This window comes from Toxorhynchites rutilus, chromosome 2 (genome assembly GCF_029784135.1).
Source record: "Toxorhynchites rutilus septentrionalis strain SRP chromosome 2, ASM2978413v1, whole genome shotgun sequence".
Classification (NCBI taxonomy): domain Eukaryota; kingdom Metazoa; phylum Arthropoda; class Insecta; order Diptera; family Culicidae; genus Toxorhynchites; species Toxorhynchites rutilus.
This window is the reverse complement of record NC_073745.1, coordinates 64,940,802-64,956,601: the sequence shown is the minus strand read 5'-3', so window position 1 is coordinate 64,956,601 and position 15,800 is coordinate 64,940,802. Positions and strand designations below refer to the sequence as shown.

The window sequence follows — 15,800 nt, the reverse complement described above, 5'->3', positions numbered from 1 at the left end:
TAAGCCAGACTTTCCTTGTCATCTGAGTTGATTTATCAAACGAATGCCTCAGTCCATTTTTTTTTTCACCAGTTCGAAAGTCAATTTTTTGACTTCCATCATGGTCATTATATGGTAATCCCATATAATCTCCTCTCTAGGTCGCGGAAATGTCGCACTAGCTCTTGCTGACTGAAGACTGTCCGAAGTGGTACTAGCTGTGGTGAAATATGGGGATTTTTCAGGTGTCGTATGAGTGTTGTGTTTTGAAATATTGTAATTCAACGCGGTTGTGTTCCGGCCACTATCCCTTTACAGTTTTTACAGCCACTTCCATTCGCTGGTTCGTTCATGTCTTCCGGTTACTCTTGCGAACGATGTTAGTGGGCAGCTGTTAAAAAAAGAAGGAAGTGATGATCAAATTGTTTTCCAAACAAAATGATGGTCTTTTCCTTCGATGGAGTTTTCGTCTTACTCGAAGTGATTAGTATTTTTTTAACATCAAAATTTCTGGAGTAAAAATTAGACAACTTACCGCTTATTCGATAAACTGGGAGAAAAGCGATGGTGAAACGTAACGAAAAGTGCTCAAAGAAATTACTTGTTAACAAGAACAACCTTATTCTCTACAGACGATAAATTACATCGAGCTGTTCTTTGCAGATAATTTTTTTGTTTTTATTTACAATTTTTACTGAAAACCAGCTAGGTGTACACAGTAAGTGTCAAAAGTATTGATACACTGTATTGCAATTTTGTACATCATTCGAATTTAACATAAAAATGTTATTTATCAATCATACCTATATGTCCATCTTACCCTGTCCATCATTCCTCAGAATAGAAAGTATAGATAGATAATGCACAGAAAAAATGTATGGGGAAATGAGTGTGCTTCCATTTTTTGTTAATTTCAACCATTTATGGGTTAGGGAATCGTAATCGTAAATTTCCAATAAGATTGAACGCAACAAAAATAATGATTAACTTTAAAAGTATTTCATAAAAACGTGACATATTTAGTAATTTGGTACGCTTACTGAAAGAAGTAGTCCTACGTCAAAACTAGTTGATATAGGTGAAATACAGGAAGCAAAATTACTCAATGTGGCCGTACACTGTTAGTCCGGCAGTCAAATATTTGACACTTTTTGCTATCAGTCACCATAGTAAGGAATCACACTAAATGCCTCATTCAATCATGAAATCGTTTACACTTTTTCTAAACGAGTTTTAATGTCTAGTGAACTAGTGAACCGACCACAAAGGACTAAACGATAAACGCCGTTATAATTGCCGAATAGAACATTGATCTGGAATGTGACAAATTTTATGATAAAACTAGCTGACCCGGCAAACTTCGTCCCGCCCAAAATTTGTTTTTTGTTATCAATACCTTCAAACATTCACGTTTTCTTACTAAGTGCAAGTTCATGAGTCCAATCGCAGAACTGTTCATTGATTGATCTTCTAATCGACTCCGTTGCATTTACCTTTTACTAACAAATTCCTAGTACTTCTACCAAAACTCATCATTGTAATATCAGATTATTTTCAGAGACAATTCTCGTCCAAGATTTATCAACCACTTGCAAATAACATGTTTCTCCGTTACATGGAATAAATGTTTTATACAGAAAATATGATAGAATAAAGACAGACCCCTCCCCTCTTCTACCCTTAGAGAGGGGGAGTAGTGGCAATTCACCATAGAGACGTTTCGTGCCCTCTAAAATTTTCACATGCCAAATTTAGCTCCATTTGCTTGATTAGTTTACGAGTTATGCAGAAATTTGTGTTTCATTTGTACGGCAGCCCCCCTAAGAGAGGGGGAGGAGTATCTAACCACGACAGAATCATTTATTGCAACCTTAAACCTCGAGATGCCTAATTTGGTTGCATTCGCTTGATTAATTCTCCAGTAATGTTGAAATTTGTGTTTCATTTGTATGACAGCCCCCCTTAGAGAGGGGGAGGGGTCTCAAACTATGAAAACCTTCCCCGGCCCCAAAAAACATACCAAAACATCATGTCGATCGGCTCAAAAGTTTCCGAGTCCATAAGAATCAGACAAACAGACAGACAGACAGAAATCCATTTATATATCCGTCAGGTAGATTTCCAAAAATCAAAAATCGTTTGCAAAGGACAAAGTCTCTTCAGCATCTTAGCATTCCTTCGTTGTGGAGAACAAAGCAGGTCCATCGAGGAATGTTTGATTGGTTGATCTTATTGTCAGATGTATTCACTCAATAAAAATTCTCCAAAACCAGTTCTCATTTTTTTTGAGTCTACGGGTCGCGTTTTTTTTCTGAACTATTTGGAACTATCGAAAGGACGTTGCTAATGGTTTTGTGTTCTTTCTAGGTTTATTGTCCTTGAATTACTCGCCGGTGGCGATCTTAAGAACTTCCTCCGGGAGGGTCGCAACAAACCAGTAAGTCGATTCATCACTTGTCACCAGATCAGCCAATGAAACTAACAACACGCTTCTATTTTCAGGAACGTCCATCCCCGCTCACCATGAAAGATCTTATTTTTTGTGCGCTCGATGTCGCCAAAGGCTGCCGCTATATGGAGAGCAAACGCTTCATCCACCGTGACATCGCGGCCCGTAACTGCCTCCTAAGCAGTAAGGGTCCCGGCAGAGTGGTGAAGATTGCTGACTTCGGCATGGCGCGCGATATCTACCGGTCCGACTACTATCGGAAGGGTGGCAAAGCGATGCTACCCATCAAGTGGATGCCTCCGGAAGCCTTCCTGGATGGTATCTTCACCTCAAAGACTGACGTGTGGTCGTTCGGTGTGCTGCTCTGGGAGGTGTTCAGTCTCGGTCTGATGCCGTACACCGGGCTACCGAATCGTGACGTAATGCAGCTGGTGACCGGCGGTGGCAGACTTGATGCTCCTCCTGGGTGTCCGAATGCGATCTACCGCATAATGGCTGACTGCTGGAACCCCACACCGGAGGAACGGCCTGCATTCTCGAACCTGCTGGAACGGCTAACGACCTGCACCCAGGATCCGGAGGTGATGAATGCTCCGCTACCAAGCTTTTTCCGGCCACCGTCAAATGAACGAGACACTACGATAATGCGTCCTCCCGGAAATGACGATTTCTGTCTCCAGGTGCCAAACTCATCCGATTATCTGATACCGCTACCCGGACCAAGATCAGTGGCGGAGCGACTGCTGAGCGAGGCCACTGGCGTTACCATCCCGGATACGCTAGTTACCTGCACCCCTCCTAAGACAGCATCGCCACGGATCATGAACGGCCCCCAGCAGCTGCCGGAGGGCAAGTGTTGGGAGACGTCCTTCATTCGCGAGCATCCCACCGTGGTTACACCCGCGAACGTCATACCACAGCAGGATCCAATCCTGCTGGCAAATGAGAATGGTCCGATCGAGGTACCCGGATGTCAAGTGGTGAGCTACGTCTGGAGTAGTAGTTGATACACATTTTATATTCTTTTTTTACAGGTTGACAAGCTTATATCACTTGATACACCACAGCAAACGCCCACCAGCATACAGCCGCCCATTTCGTTCAGCACTCCGATCACGAACTCGCAACACGGTCCAATCGTGGTAGCACCTACCACGTTAGCCGGTACCCACAATGGAGTGATGACACACTGCAACGGCAACGGAGGATACGGCAGGGTGGTTGGTGTGGTTGGCCCGAACACAAACGGCGACACCCACAATGGTCACAACCATGTCGTAGCCCCTCCGCCACCTCTGGTGGATCAAATCGAGACGGCGAAGCTGCTGAACAGCATACCGCCACCGATCACCCTGGATCCGTCCACATTGAACAAGCAGCAGTCGGGTGGGGTTGGCATTGGAGGAACCTCGTACGCCAACATCCGAATGATCAACGCTAACGGTTTGAACAACGGCGATCACGGGGAGAAGCTGATCGGTGGCCGGGGTAATGGCGGGGGAAGTGGTGGTGGTGGTGGCGGCATTGGTAGTGGCGGTGGTAGTAATCACCACCACAGCAATAGCAGCGGTAGTGACAAGAGCAATGAGAACCGGCCGACGGCTTTCACCATCCAGACGTTCAGCGATCGGTACTTGAGCAATGAGAACCACTCGGAGATTAGCTGTTAAGATGGGGGTCGGAATATGCGGGACTTCGATACTGGTATGTTTGGGTGATGGTTGGAAACATAAGGAAAAGTCTGCTTTTTTGTTGATCGAAGTGATGATATGTCGAAGAAACTGTTTTAGAGCGAACGATTTATATGGATGCAATTTTTGAACTGTTTCTTCAAGGTATATACTTCAATATTTTTTTTAACCATAGCTCGCTCATATAGTGCCAACCGAGACTTCGTAATGCAAAACTTATTCAGAAGCAACGTTATTTTCTAAACGACACGTTTATTTCAGTTTTCGTTCGGTTGTGTGAACGCATACTTTTTTTTCCAATTCATTGATTTGTGAGACATTATCGCATAAGCTTTGCGGATCCGCTAATTCAAGATTTGTTTATACAAAATTCAACTTAAATCTATGTTTAGTAGGATATACTCGAGGTTAGAGGGGCAACAATTTTGGTGGGGCCACCGCCCAAGACTTCCAGTGTCCCAATCGGTTTGCCAACTCAAGAGGGAACTCTGACGCAGTGATTGGAAAAATTCATCGTATGAAATCTGTCTATCAAACAATTCGCCGTCCTGGGCATCCACCTTTGCGAGAGTGTCCGCCTTCTCATCGCCAGAAATTGAGCAATGAGAGGGGACCCATACAAAGGTTATCTTAAAAGATCATTCGATCAGTGCACTCATCTGCTGCCTCACTTTTGTGAGGAAATGAGATGGGTGCCTACTAGTTTTCATCGACTGGAGAGCCTCAAGCGAACTGAGACTATCCGAGAAAATAAAGTAATGGTCTGCAGGCTTGTTGGAGATCATCCACAATGCGAAGTCGATAGCTGCTAGCTCAGCAACATAATCGGTACAAGGTTACTGCAGTTTACGGAAGGCGCTCGAGTTTTCATTGAAAACACCGAAGCGGATCCATTGAGGCGAGAAGTGAAGTGAAGTGAAGTATCTTTTCATGCAATTGACTTTTTGGTACTTTCGGTTAAAAATATGAGGAATGAAAGTTGGTCGAAGCTGATCTGAAATTCCAAGAGTTACTTGTTTCATCGACAGATCGTATTCAATTGAGGAACTGCTGATGGTGAAGTGAGCACGGTCTGGAGTAAACAATGGAAGGCAAATATCTGACGAAAAATAGTGGTGATAAATTCTCATAAACCGAGATTGTATGTTTAGATGAAAATTTTTTTTCAAAGTTTTCAATCACAAGTGTGTTCGTGACTCCGCATTTCATCAGTATTCTGAGAAAAAGCTTCCAGAATCGGTTCTGTAGAAGTGTTACTCCTGCTAGAATCTTGAGACTCATCTAATGCGTTGAGTGCATACAGTCGAGAGCTATACGCAGACAATGATATCGAATTTGTTCCAATTTTAAAAGGTGACTTTTAACTGCTGAAAGAATGCAGAAAGAGCCGTACTCCACAATAGACAGAATAGTTGTTTTATAAAGCAATGATGAGATGAGATCTCCCGGATGAGCTCTCCATTACTCGCCACAAATCGAACGGAAAAAGTCGACCCTCTTTTGGCCTCTTTTGCTTCAAATACGTAATGTGAGTATTCCAAGTACATTTTGAGTCAAACCATACCCCAAGGTATTTGAAGGTCAATGATTGGATAATGTTTCTGCCCAAAAGCTTAAGTTGCAATTGGGCTAGGAACCGCTCTCGGTTAAACACTTCCAATTCCGTTTGGTGCGGTGGGAATTCAATCCCTAAATTCCTTGCCCAAGAAAACAAGTTGTCCAAGGAATTTTGAAATGGTTTTTGCTAGTTTTCGGCTTGTGGACCCTTTACAGAAACCACACCATCATCTGCAAGCTGTCTTAGCGTGCATTGTTCTGCCAAACAACTGTCAATATCTTTCACATAAAACTAATAAAGAAGGTGGCTCAGACATGAGCCATGGGGCAGACCCATATAACTATTTCTGGAAGTTGTCGGTTGCCCTAGGGTGAAGTTCATTCGCTTTTCTGACAACAAATTGTACAAGAAATTATTCAAAATTCCAGAAAGTCCACATCTGTGCAGATTATCTAACAGAATTTCTATGGAAACCGAATCAAAAGCTACCTTAATGTTCAGGAATACTGAAGCCAGTTGCTCCTTGTGCGCAAAGACTAGTTGTATATCTGTGGAAAGCAACGCTAGGCAATCGTTTGTTCCTTTGCTCTTGCGAAAACCAAATTGTGTACTTGAGAGCAAACTTTTTGTCTCGATCCATAGTTCGAGTCTTCGAAGGATCATTGAAGTTGATTCGTTACTGGTATGTCAGTTTTAGCTACGCAGTATGTCATAACCAAATACTTTTAGAACCGAAACATATACCCATTCATTCGAAAACCAGAAGGCGTGATTGTTTTGCTGGATAGGCGAACAGGTTTGTGCTTCCTATAAAAAGCAGGTTATTTCAGTGTTCTCCGTAGAGAATCCAATACCCAGCTTGAGAGCCCACGTAACAGGTTGTTTAGGGTTTTTGCCAGGGTAGTAAATGGTCGACATTTTTGGTGACCATCACTTACTGCCTGCGCGAAAGTTACAGCTCAATATGTACTGTGAACGTGACCAAGAATGCATTGCTCGGCTTCAACAGTCAGAAATAAATGCTTTAGAGCGTTGCTGCACATATACATCAGCCTCCTCACACATCCATACACGATGGATGGCTTTTACACAGATTGCTCATATCAAAGCAACCATCAAACTCACCTCTATCAATTACAATTGTGTTGAACGAACGTTTTAAGCGGTGAGCGTTCCCGTGAATCGGTTTCGAATTGTCATCGATACCTCAATTCTCGCTAAAGGCTCCCTTTAGTTCGGCTGCAGAAACGAGATGGAATTGGGAGAGAAAAGCATAGTACATAGGCGTGTAAGCGTGACCATCCTCGTCTCATATCGTGATAACAATTAAATGCAATTCCCTCCTTGCCTTCCTTTTTTGTATTAGAGAGCCTTTAAACTTTGCAATTCATTCGCCTCTAATGGAATTCCGAGCAGGCGCCAGCTTATATGCGGATTTGTGTGATTTCAATAGTCTGCTTTCAAAGCTATTTTTAAATTATTGAAACAAGTTTTCAGGTCAATAATTAACAACCATATAACCATTGTCTTTCGAATGAAGCGATTATCGTACCACTCCGTTCAGCCGGAAAATAGGTATTAACGTTCAAAACCTTGCACTTCAAGCGTTACGTTTTCGTTTTCGAAACTTTGAACTCACACCCCGGTACAGAAATGAAAGACGGAGTCCTGCGTCAAAATTCCGTGGCTATCGTGCAAGAAAACACTCGGCTTACTTATTCATAATTTGTCTGGGAGTTGTTGTATTGAACTTTTTTTTTTGTATATCTAAATCACACACGGGTACCCCAGATTTCTCATCTTCATGTTTCCAAACATCATTGCAGCCACAAAAATTGCCTGTTGAGAGTGCCACAAGAAATAGGGTTTCGAATTTGCAGCCACAAATTTGATTCCGGCATGGTTCAAAACGTATCCCATGACATGTCACACCAAAAAAAAACAGCGGAAAAAAATTAAAGTGGAAAGTAAAAGCCGAGCGTGAGTGTTCAAGCTGAAAAATAGTAACACACGAATAAAAAGAAAAAAAAATTCACAACATATACTATTGGTGACATCACTAATTTAACAAAGTATTTCGTAACGAAAACTAGTGTACATATAGGTGATTTATTTTTGCAAAACAAGAAAGCAGAAGAAAAATCAAGAGTTGATAATTAGTGATATATATGTGTAAGGTATATGGCAACCAAGGAGAACAAAAAAAATGTAAACACAAACTACAACCCACAGAAAAATAGTCATACACAAACAAGCTGAACAAGAATGAAAGCAAGTTCCGACATTGTCACAGTCACAAATCAAAACAAAACCCGGGAAGTGAGTCGACAGAAGAAGAAGAAATAGAGGATTAAATTGGAGGTGCTATTAAATAGTTGTTAGTTTCTGTTTTCTAACAATGTAAACAAAAAAAGAGACAGAAACAAGTTGTTAAGCTTTTATTTACGACTGTGCTCAAATTTTATTGGAACACACCAAATAGAACGAAATCGTAATGTAATTATTTAGATATTTCGTTATTGAATTTCAATGTGCTCATTATTATTACCCACACTACTGTCGAAAAGCAGTTAGATTATGGATGTCCTTGTTTTTCACTGGGAATTGTTTCACCTAATTTCATTAGCGAGGATTGTGTGGTTATTTTATGCGACGTTTATTGCAAATCCCTAAAACATGGTGGAGAGATTATGTTAAATTGTGGACGGCTTGAAAAGTTTATTTACACGCATTCATGATGAGATTTTTTCCAAATTTTTGATTACATTTCGGAAAACCGACAATATGTTGCTCAAACAAAACAAAAGGAACAATGGAGAAAGTATATGGCGACGCAAGAAGGAAAACTTGACACACAAAATAAAAAAAAACACATATATTGAGGTTAGTGAACAGAAACTAAAAATAATAGTTGCTACTAGAAACAAAACTTTCTCACGTGGGAAAAATGTCAAGACAAACCCTGGAACGAGAGGCAGCAAACAGAGTATAATGTATGAGCAACGAAATTATTGTAATAACTGTCTACTAACAAATCCGCTCAAACGGTGAGAAAATTGAGACGAAGCTTCGTCAAAAATTCGCCGTCATCGTAAGAGTACCACAACACACGAATACAGCTAAACCCATGTATTCAGTATATGTCAAAAAAATTAAAAAATGAAACACACACACAAACCATGATATTTACATCTTTTCATACTCTACTGAATGTGTTATACTAGGCTAAAAAAAACGAACAACTGAAATTAAATTTCATCAAAAGTAAACTGGGAGGACAGATAAATAAAACAAAACCTATTATAGTCAATGTGTCTTCGTGGTGTACGGTGTAAGAAACCAGCAAAGCAAAACAAAAAAAAAGCATAGTAATTACTAGAAATATTTTTGTACCACAAGCAAATGGATACCCAAACACACACATACAAACAATCAGTTGAGGATAACGAAAACGGAAAAAGGGTAAATAAAAAAGGGTAATGAAGATTTATAAAGAAGTGAAATCCCCACTGTAAAAAATAAGTAAATTTCACAGATGCCGAAACTCATAATCACTCATCGCATACATAAGCAGGAATATGTTTTTCAACCCCCCATTAGCAAGTATTTCCGATGAGTGTCCACGAGGGGCAGATGTCATTTTCTGGTAAGACGACAACACAATTACAGAAAAACACCTTGCCGGAAATGAATTATATTAACTACTAGATGGAGCTAGTACGCAGATGAGAGCTAGTTGAGACGCAAAATTTGTACACAAAACGCAGAGTAATTTTGATAGAATTGTACAGGATAATCAGTTTATTAAGACAGAAGCTGTAATCGCAGATATAAATAAACAAAACCAAACGTAAAAGATATTCAAGCAAAAAAAAAGCTGCGCAGTGGCAATTAAAACTCTGTCGCGGGATTCACGCGATTAAGTTTCGATCTGGGAACATTTGTATATGAACTGTTTCATGGACAAAGCCCATGAGAACAAAACACACACAAAAAAAATTAAATGTAAAAGCCACATATGTTACCAACGTTTTTTACCAAAACTAAAACCTAAAACTAAACCTTACTGTAATTATCAAAAAAGAAAACACACACCCACACACACACAAACCAGATGCTTCAAAAGCATCTGCAAAAGAAGGTAATTCTCATATAAATATGCAATTGAGAATGGAAGCAAAACAGTTGTGATTGATATGAAATAAATGTATCTATAATGAACATAAGTAAAAAAAATGGCGAATCTAGTAGAGATTGTAACAAAGTTTTGATAATTTTAGCAAAATTTATTCAAAATAAATTTATTTTTTCACTAACAGTAAACGGGAGCGGAGCGAACGAGCTTCGTCAAATAGACGCATACAGAAACACACAGAAGGGAAAAATAAAACAAAACAAAAAACACATATAACTACCCAAACTAGAAAAAAAAAACCAATAAAAGATTTTTAAGTTATTTCGTAAGTGAAATAAAACCTTAAACAGTGGTATGATAAAGAAAGAGAGAGAGAGAGAGAGTGAAAAAAAACTACATTAAATTAGTGTCATAAGTTGATTGAACGAACAACTGAACATAAGCAAACAACAAAACAAAACATATGGATAAGTAAACGAGAACACATGAATGCTTTAATTGATATATGTATATACAAGATGTCAGAAAATGAATTCGACAAACAGAACCCAAGAGAAAAAAAATAACAGAAAACCAACAAAGAAGTGTGAGGTATAAAACAAAAAGAATATTAATGTTATTTATTTATTGATATTTATGTATAAAACAGAATAAAATCAAGGAAACGTTAATAAGAATGTGAGCTAAAAAAGGAAGGGGAAAATCATAGATAAATCTCACACGAAGCGCGGTTTGGTTAGGTAAATAATTGTTGAATGGAGTGACAACGGCTCGGTGGGCAGCGGAAAAGGTTCTAAAAGGAAACACTATCATAATTGACTAATAAATGAATAATGACGATAGATTTGTGTTTGTGTTTGCATGCATGGATGGAACCGAAAGAATTGATGAATCTTTCTGTCGCTGGTAGTGTGTCAATGAAAAGATACCTTCGAGATCATGATATTTATGAACCGCTTCGAGCATTCCGCGTATGAGTACCTACGTTTTACTGATGAGCACCAACTTCTGTTAAAACATAACAAAATCGTACAGTATTTGAAACTCAAAATATTGACCTATATAAAGTGCTGCTACGTCTTTCAACTTGAAACCTTCATCACATTTACTTGCTTGAACCTAGAGGCATAATGTACATTAGAAAGGAAAACCATGATCTATCTGATCTAGTATTGCCTTTTCCTATACCTATGTTTGCGTCCGATAAAATGCTTAGTTCAATCAGAATTTAACGAGAATTTTTTGTTTGTTTAATTTTTTCGTTGTCAATAATTTTTCGAAGAAAACCTTGATAGAATCGATCCTTATCTGCTGATCCATACTGAGTCTTAATGCGGTTGAAGCGCTAAGCACCTCATATCATCGAACAATCTCCGCCACTTGGTTTAGATTTTTTTTTGTTATGGATGATATCAGAAATATAGATGACACTTGAAAACATGGACGAACTTTCGAATATTTTTTTTACGTTTCTCTTAAATAGGATACCACTAATGCTGATAACTCACTAATGATAATACTAATGATGTCATCATGTTATGGTCAATACACCGATTTCAGAAGACGCTGAAAATCTTTTTTTCTAATCGTTAATTTGTTGATCCCAACTGACTAGCCAAACCATTTCCCCGGCTAGTGTTGCTCGATGTGACGTCACATTGCCATCAAGAAAAACCACTTTGTGTTACCTTTTCTGACATTCCGGTCGTTTTTGGAGCAGCACGCTGCTCAATTCGATCAATTGTTTTCAGTAACTTCGGCAAATACTTTCGAACGATCGATATGACTTTATATCTTTTATAATGTATAACAATCAATGTGAGAATTCTGGCTCTCCCAAATGGTGTGGGATCTCTCTGCTATGTTACACCCTATGTTAAAGCCATGTGTTGGAGACATTCTCCATTTTGCTTGCCATATTCTTTCGAAAAAAAGGTTGCAAATGCCTGGAAGGCAATGACAGGCTGAGATGTATGGCCCCATTACTCCTATCTCGACTCTCTCTTCTCTTTTTCTCTCTCTATTTCTCTCTTTCTCTCTCTTTCTCTCCCTCTCCCATAGACGAGGTCCATTTCGCCATCCATGAAACAGCTTGGGAAAACTTTCATCCAACATCATTTTTACCACGAAAAGTGTCACGAAGCCTTGGGGAACTCCATTTTCTTTAGCGAATTCCCTCGATTTTTGATATCCAATTATTACCCGAAAGGAAAGGTAACCTATTAGTTAAAAAAAACGGATGGCCGTGGCATGGTTCACTGAACAAGTGCGTCAGATTCTGGACTGTCTAGCTCATCTATCAGATCAAAACCCAATAGCGACTTTTGGGGAGTGATCTAACAAAACGGAGATACAGCTATCAAACCGTATGGAAGTCTTGAACTTGAGCGAACAATTGTCTTTGGGTGGAACGGATTACATGTTCCAACACGCTGCAGCTTTTGGGAAACTCCACCGAATAGATTGTTCTGAACTGGCTGAACACTAAGGATGTCCTACTTGATTATAAACGCGCAAAGAATACGAGCCAGTAATTGGAAAGTCGGAACATGGAACTGCAAGTCTCTCAACTTCAGAGGCGACGCGTAAACAAGTGATCTCCCTGTTCAATAATCAATGGCGCGTGTGTTTTCTATCGTTTCCGTCGGTTTCGTTCAGCAGAAAACTTTGAACCTCAAATGTCATTTTTACGCAAGACAGCGTATTAGTAGTAGTGATCGCTTCACACATAGCAGACTGCGTTTGCCCTGTCGTACTTGAAGATGCAACAACGTGTTTGAATGACGGCGAGTTCAGATGAAAGGTTTGAACCCGATAGTCATTACAGCTTGTTTCGCAGTGTTGTGTTGTGTTGCGTGTGGGTTGTGTGGTGTAGTCAAATGTAGCCATCAGATTACATTCTTCACAATGGTAAAATTTCACTCAACCAGAAAAGAAAATACGGATATTCAGTATAATATGGAAGCTTCAATAATTTCTCAACCATACTACAAATGTGGAATATAGAAAGAATTTTTTTTTTAATTTTTTTCTGAGATTGTCTACCTGTCATATGAACAGTCCAAGGGTAACGGTGTTGGTAACGGTTGAACAGGCGGACGAGATGCCACTGCTCAGCTTTCTTGCGAGTACCCGAATTTTTTTCGGAAATATTGAGAGCCCGGAATTTTAACATCGTAGCGGTGCAGGAAGTGTGTTGGAGAGGATCTACAGTACGAACATTTCGTGATGGTCATACCATCTACCAGAGCTGCGGCTACACTAACGAGCTAGGTACAGCTTTCATTGTGATGAGGGAGATGCAGAAACGGCTGATTGACCGATCAACGAAAGAATGTGCAGACTGAGGATGCGAAGCCACTTCTTCAACGTCAGCATTAACCACGTCCATAGCCCCCATCTAGCTAGTACCGACGACGATAAATAATATTCTACGCGCAGCTAGAGCATGAATACGATCGCTGCACAAAACACGACATCAAAATCGTCATCGATGGAGGAGGAGTTGAGACAGGTGATTGATAGTTTTAGCGCCCATCAGAGAACCAACGAAAACGGTCTAAGATTTATCGACTTCGCTGCCTCCAAGAACATGGCCATGCGTAGCACCTTCTTCCAGTATAACCTCCAATACCGTTATCCTTGAAGATCACCTCAGCAAACAGAAACACAAATTGACCACTTTTTAATCGACGGTCAGCACATTTCGGGAATCATCGACGTCAGAACCTATCGTGACGCTAACATGCAATCACGATCCTGAATGGTGCCTACAAAATTCTGTCTTAAATCCTCTCCCGCCGTCTATCGTCAACAAAAGTAGAATCGTGGGAAGTTATCAGGCCGGATTCATGCCCGGTTACTCGACGACGGACCAGATTTCTACACTGCAGCCGCATATGATACAATCGACCGACGACAGCTATGGAGAATCATGAATGAACACGACTTTCCCCGAAAGCTGACAAGACTGATCCAGGCAACAATGAACGGTGTGCGGATTTCAGGTGATCTGTCGGAAAACTCACAGGGGACTTCGACAAGGTGATGGGCTCTCCTGATGATGGTCAAACTGCGTTTTAAACTGTCAGTCGTCAATAACATATGACACAAGCGCTCACCACGGCACCACCTACGACGACGGCAGGAGCCGAACTTTGCTGCAATATATTCGCAGCGTTTTGAAACTGCGTTACCGGGGGTAGACGTACTGGATGCTGTCCACTTCGATTAATGCTGCAACATTCTCAAAGCAGTAATTAGCAGCAGAGCAGTCATGCTGCAACGAATGACTCGACAAAACGTGGAACTATACAGACTGAAGCGAAGACAGTAAACACATCTCTTTCGGGACAGAGCGGTGCCTAGAAGAGAAAGAGTATGCGGAGATGGAGCTGCTTTATCGCTCTCGAGACTATCGGAAGTTCTTCAAGAAACTAAAATTCTCGCATAAAGACTTTGTGCCGCAGGCTGAAATGTGCAGGAACAAGGATGGAGGCATCTTGACGAACGAGCGCGCGATGATCGAAAGGTGGAGGCAGCACTGCGATGAACACATGAACAGCGCACAGAAGGAAGACCAAGACGGCGTTGAGGAGGACTACACCGGTACAGTGAACAACGACGTCGTACCACCCCCGACGACGGGTGAAGTTAAGGAGGCCATTAACCAGCTGAAGAACCACAAAGCAGCTGGAAAGGATGGCCTCGAAGTGGAGCTTTTTAAGGGAGGAACGGAACTTGTAGAGTGTATGCACCGGTTGATAGTCAGGATCTGTGACACAGAACAGCTACCGGAGGAATGGAAGGAAGGGGTAACCCGCCCTATCTATGAAAAGGTGGGAACAACCGTGCAATCACAATCCTGAATGGTGCCTACACAATTCAGTCCCTTTTGCCGTCTATCGCCAACAATAAGTAGATTCGTGGGAAGTTATCAGGCTGGATTCATGCCCGATCGCTCGACGACAAACCAGATTTTTACACTGCGGCAGATCCTCCCAAAATACAACGAGTATCAGTATCATCATCTTCGTTGATTTCAAGGCCGCATATGATACAATCGACCGACGACAGTTATGGAGAATCATGGACGAACACGGTTTTCCCCGAAAGCTGAAAAGACTGATCCAGGCAACAATGAACGGTGTGCGGATCTCAGGTGCTCTGTCGGAATTGTTTGAGACTCACAAGGGACTTCGACAAAGTGATGGGCTCTCCTGTCTGCTCTTCAACGTTACGCTGGATGGTATCATGCGGAGAGCGGGCTTCAACATGCGGGGCACGATTTTAAACAAGTTTAGTCTGTTTATCTGCTTCGCCTATGACGTGAACATAATCGGAAGAACACATACGACGGTAGCGGACTTGTATACCCGACTGAAACATGAAGCAGGGCTGATTGGACTGACCGTAACAGAATTCTTCCTGGTCGCCCCTTCTATGGGATTCGCGAATCCTTAATCCATTGGCGGAACAATTTTGTGAATCAGATCCAATCTTTTCAAGGGATGTAGCGTGATTGTAAATAAATAAAATCACGTGATTTAGAATGGAATATATTTTTACGTTCCAGTACAACGGTTATTGTGTTTCATATAGTGACTCTATACGGTTTTTTCAGGAGGAAACCACGTGAACCCACATCGTGAACAGGTATTTTCACCTCGATTTGGATCTGTCACTTAGTCATGATAATTGCGTGGGTGCAAGAGCGTCAGTTTAAACGAACCCATGAACTTAGGTAATAGTAAACCTCATCGATCACACCCAAAAAAAACTCGATCAGTATGAATCCCGCGACGCTAGTAAATCGTAGTTGCTGAATCGTAAAACCTGTTCTTAGCTTTTCACACTACGCTAATCAACACGACTCAGATCAACACATGGGATACTAACACTCAGGCGGGTCTGTGCTGCGAACGTGCTCCACGAGCACACTCGGTCAGCTGTCAGTTTTCGATGCACACAACAGTGTTCGGTTTTCCC

General features: G+C 41.0%; 1 protein-coding gene across 5 annotated transcripts in view; it reads left to right on the top strand.

The window, feature by feature from the left end:
* The window catches only part of LOC129768345 (tyrosine-protein kinase receptor), an 88,988-nt gene extending 78,796 nt beyond the window's left edge, over window positions 1–10,192 (top strand). For 4 of the 5 annotated variants that reach the window (XM_055769926.1, XM_055769924.1, XM_055769925.1 and 1 more), the window contains exons 15-17: window positions 2,347–2,416; window positions 2,482–3,408; window positions 3,463–10,192. In XM_055769926.1, coding sequence (XP_055625901.1) covers window positions 2,347–2,416; window positions 2,482–3,408; window positions 3,463–4,098 — 1,633 coding nt within the window. In that variant the 3' untranslated portion in view covers window positions 4,099–10,192. The remainder of the gene's footprint in view (window positions 1–2,346; window positions 2,417–2,481; window positions 3,409–3,462) is intronic. The other variant, XM_055769928.1, reaches the window with a different exon arrangement.
* The last annotated feature ends 5,608 nt before the right edge of the window (window positions 10,193–15,800 follow it).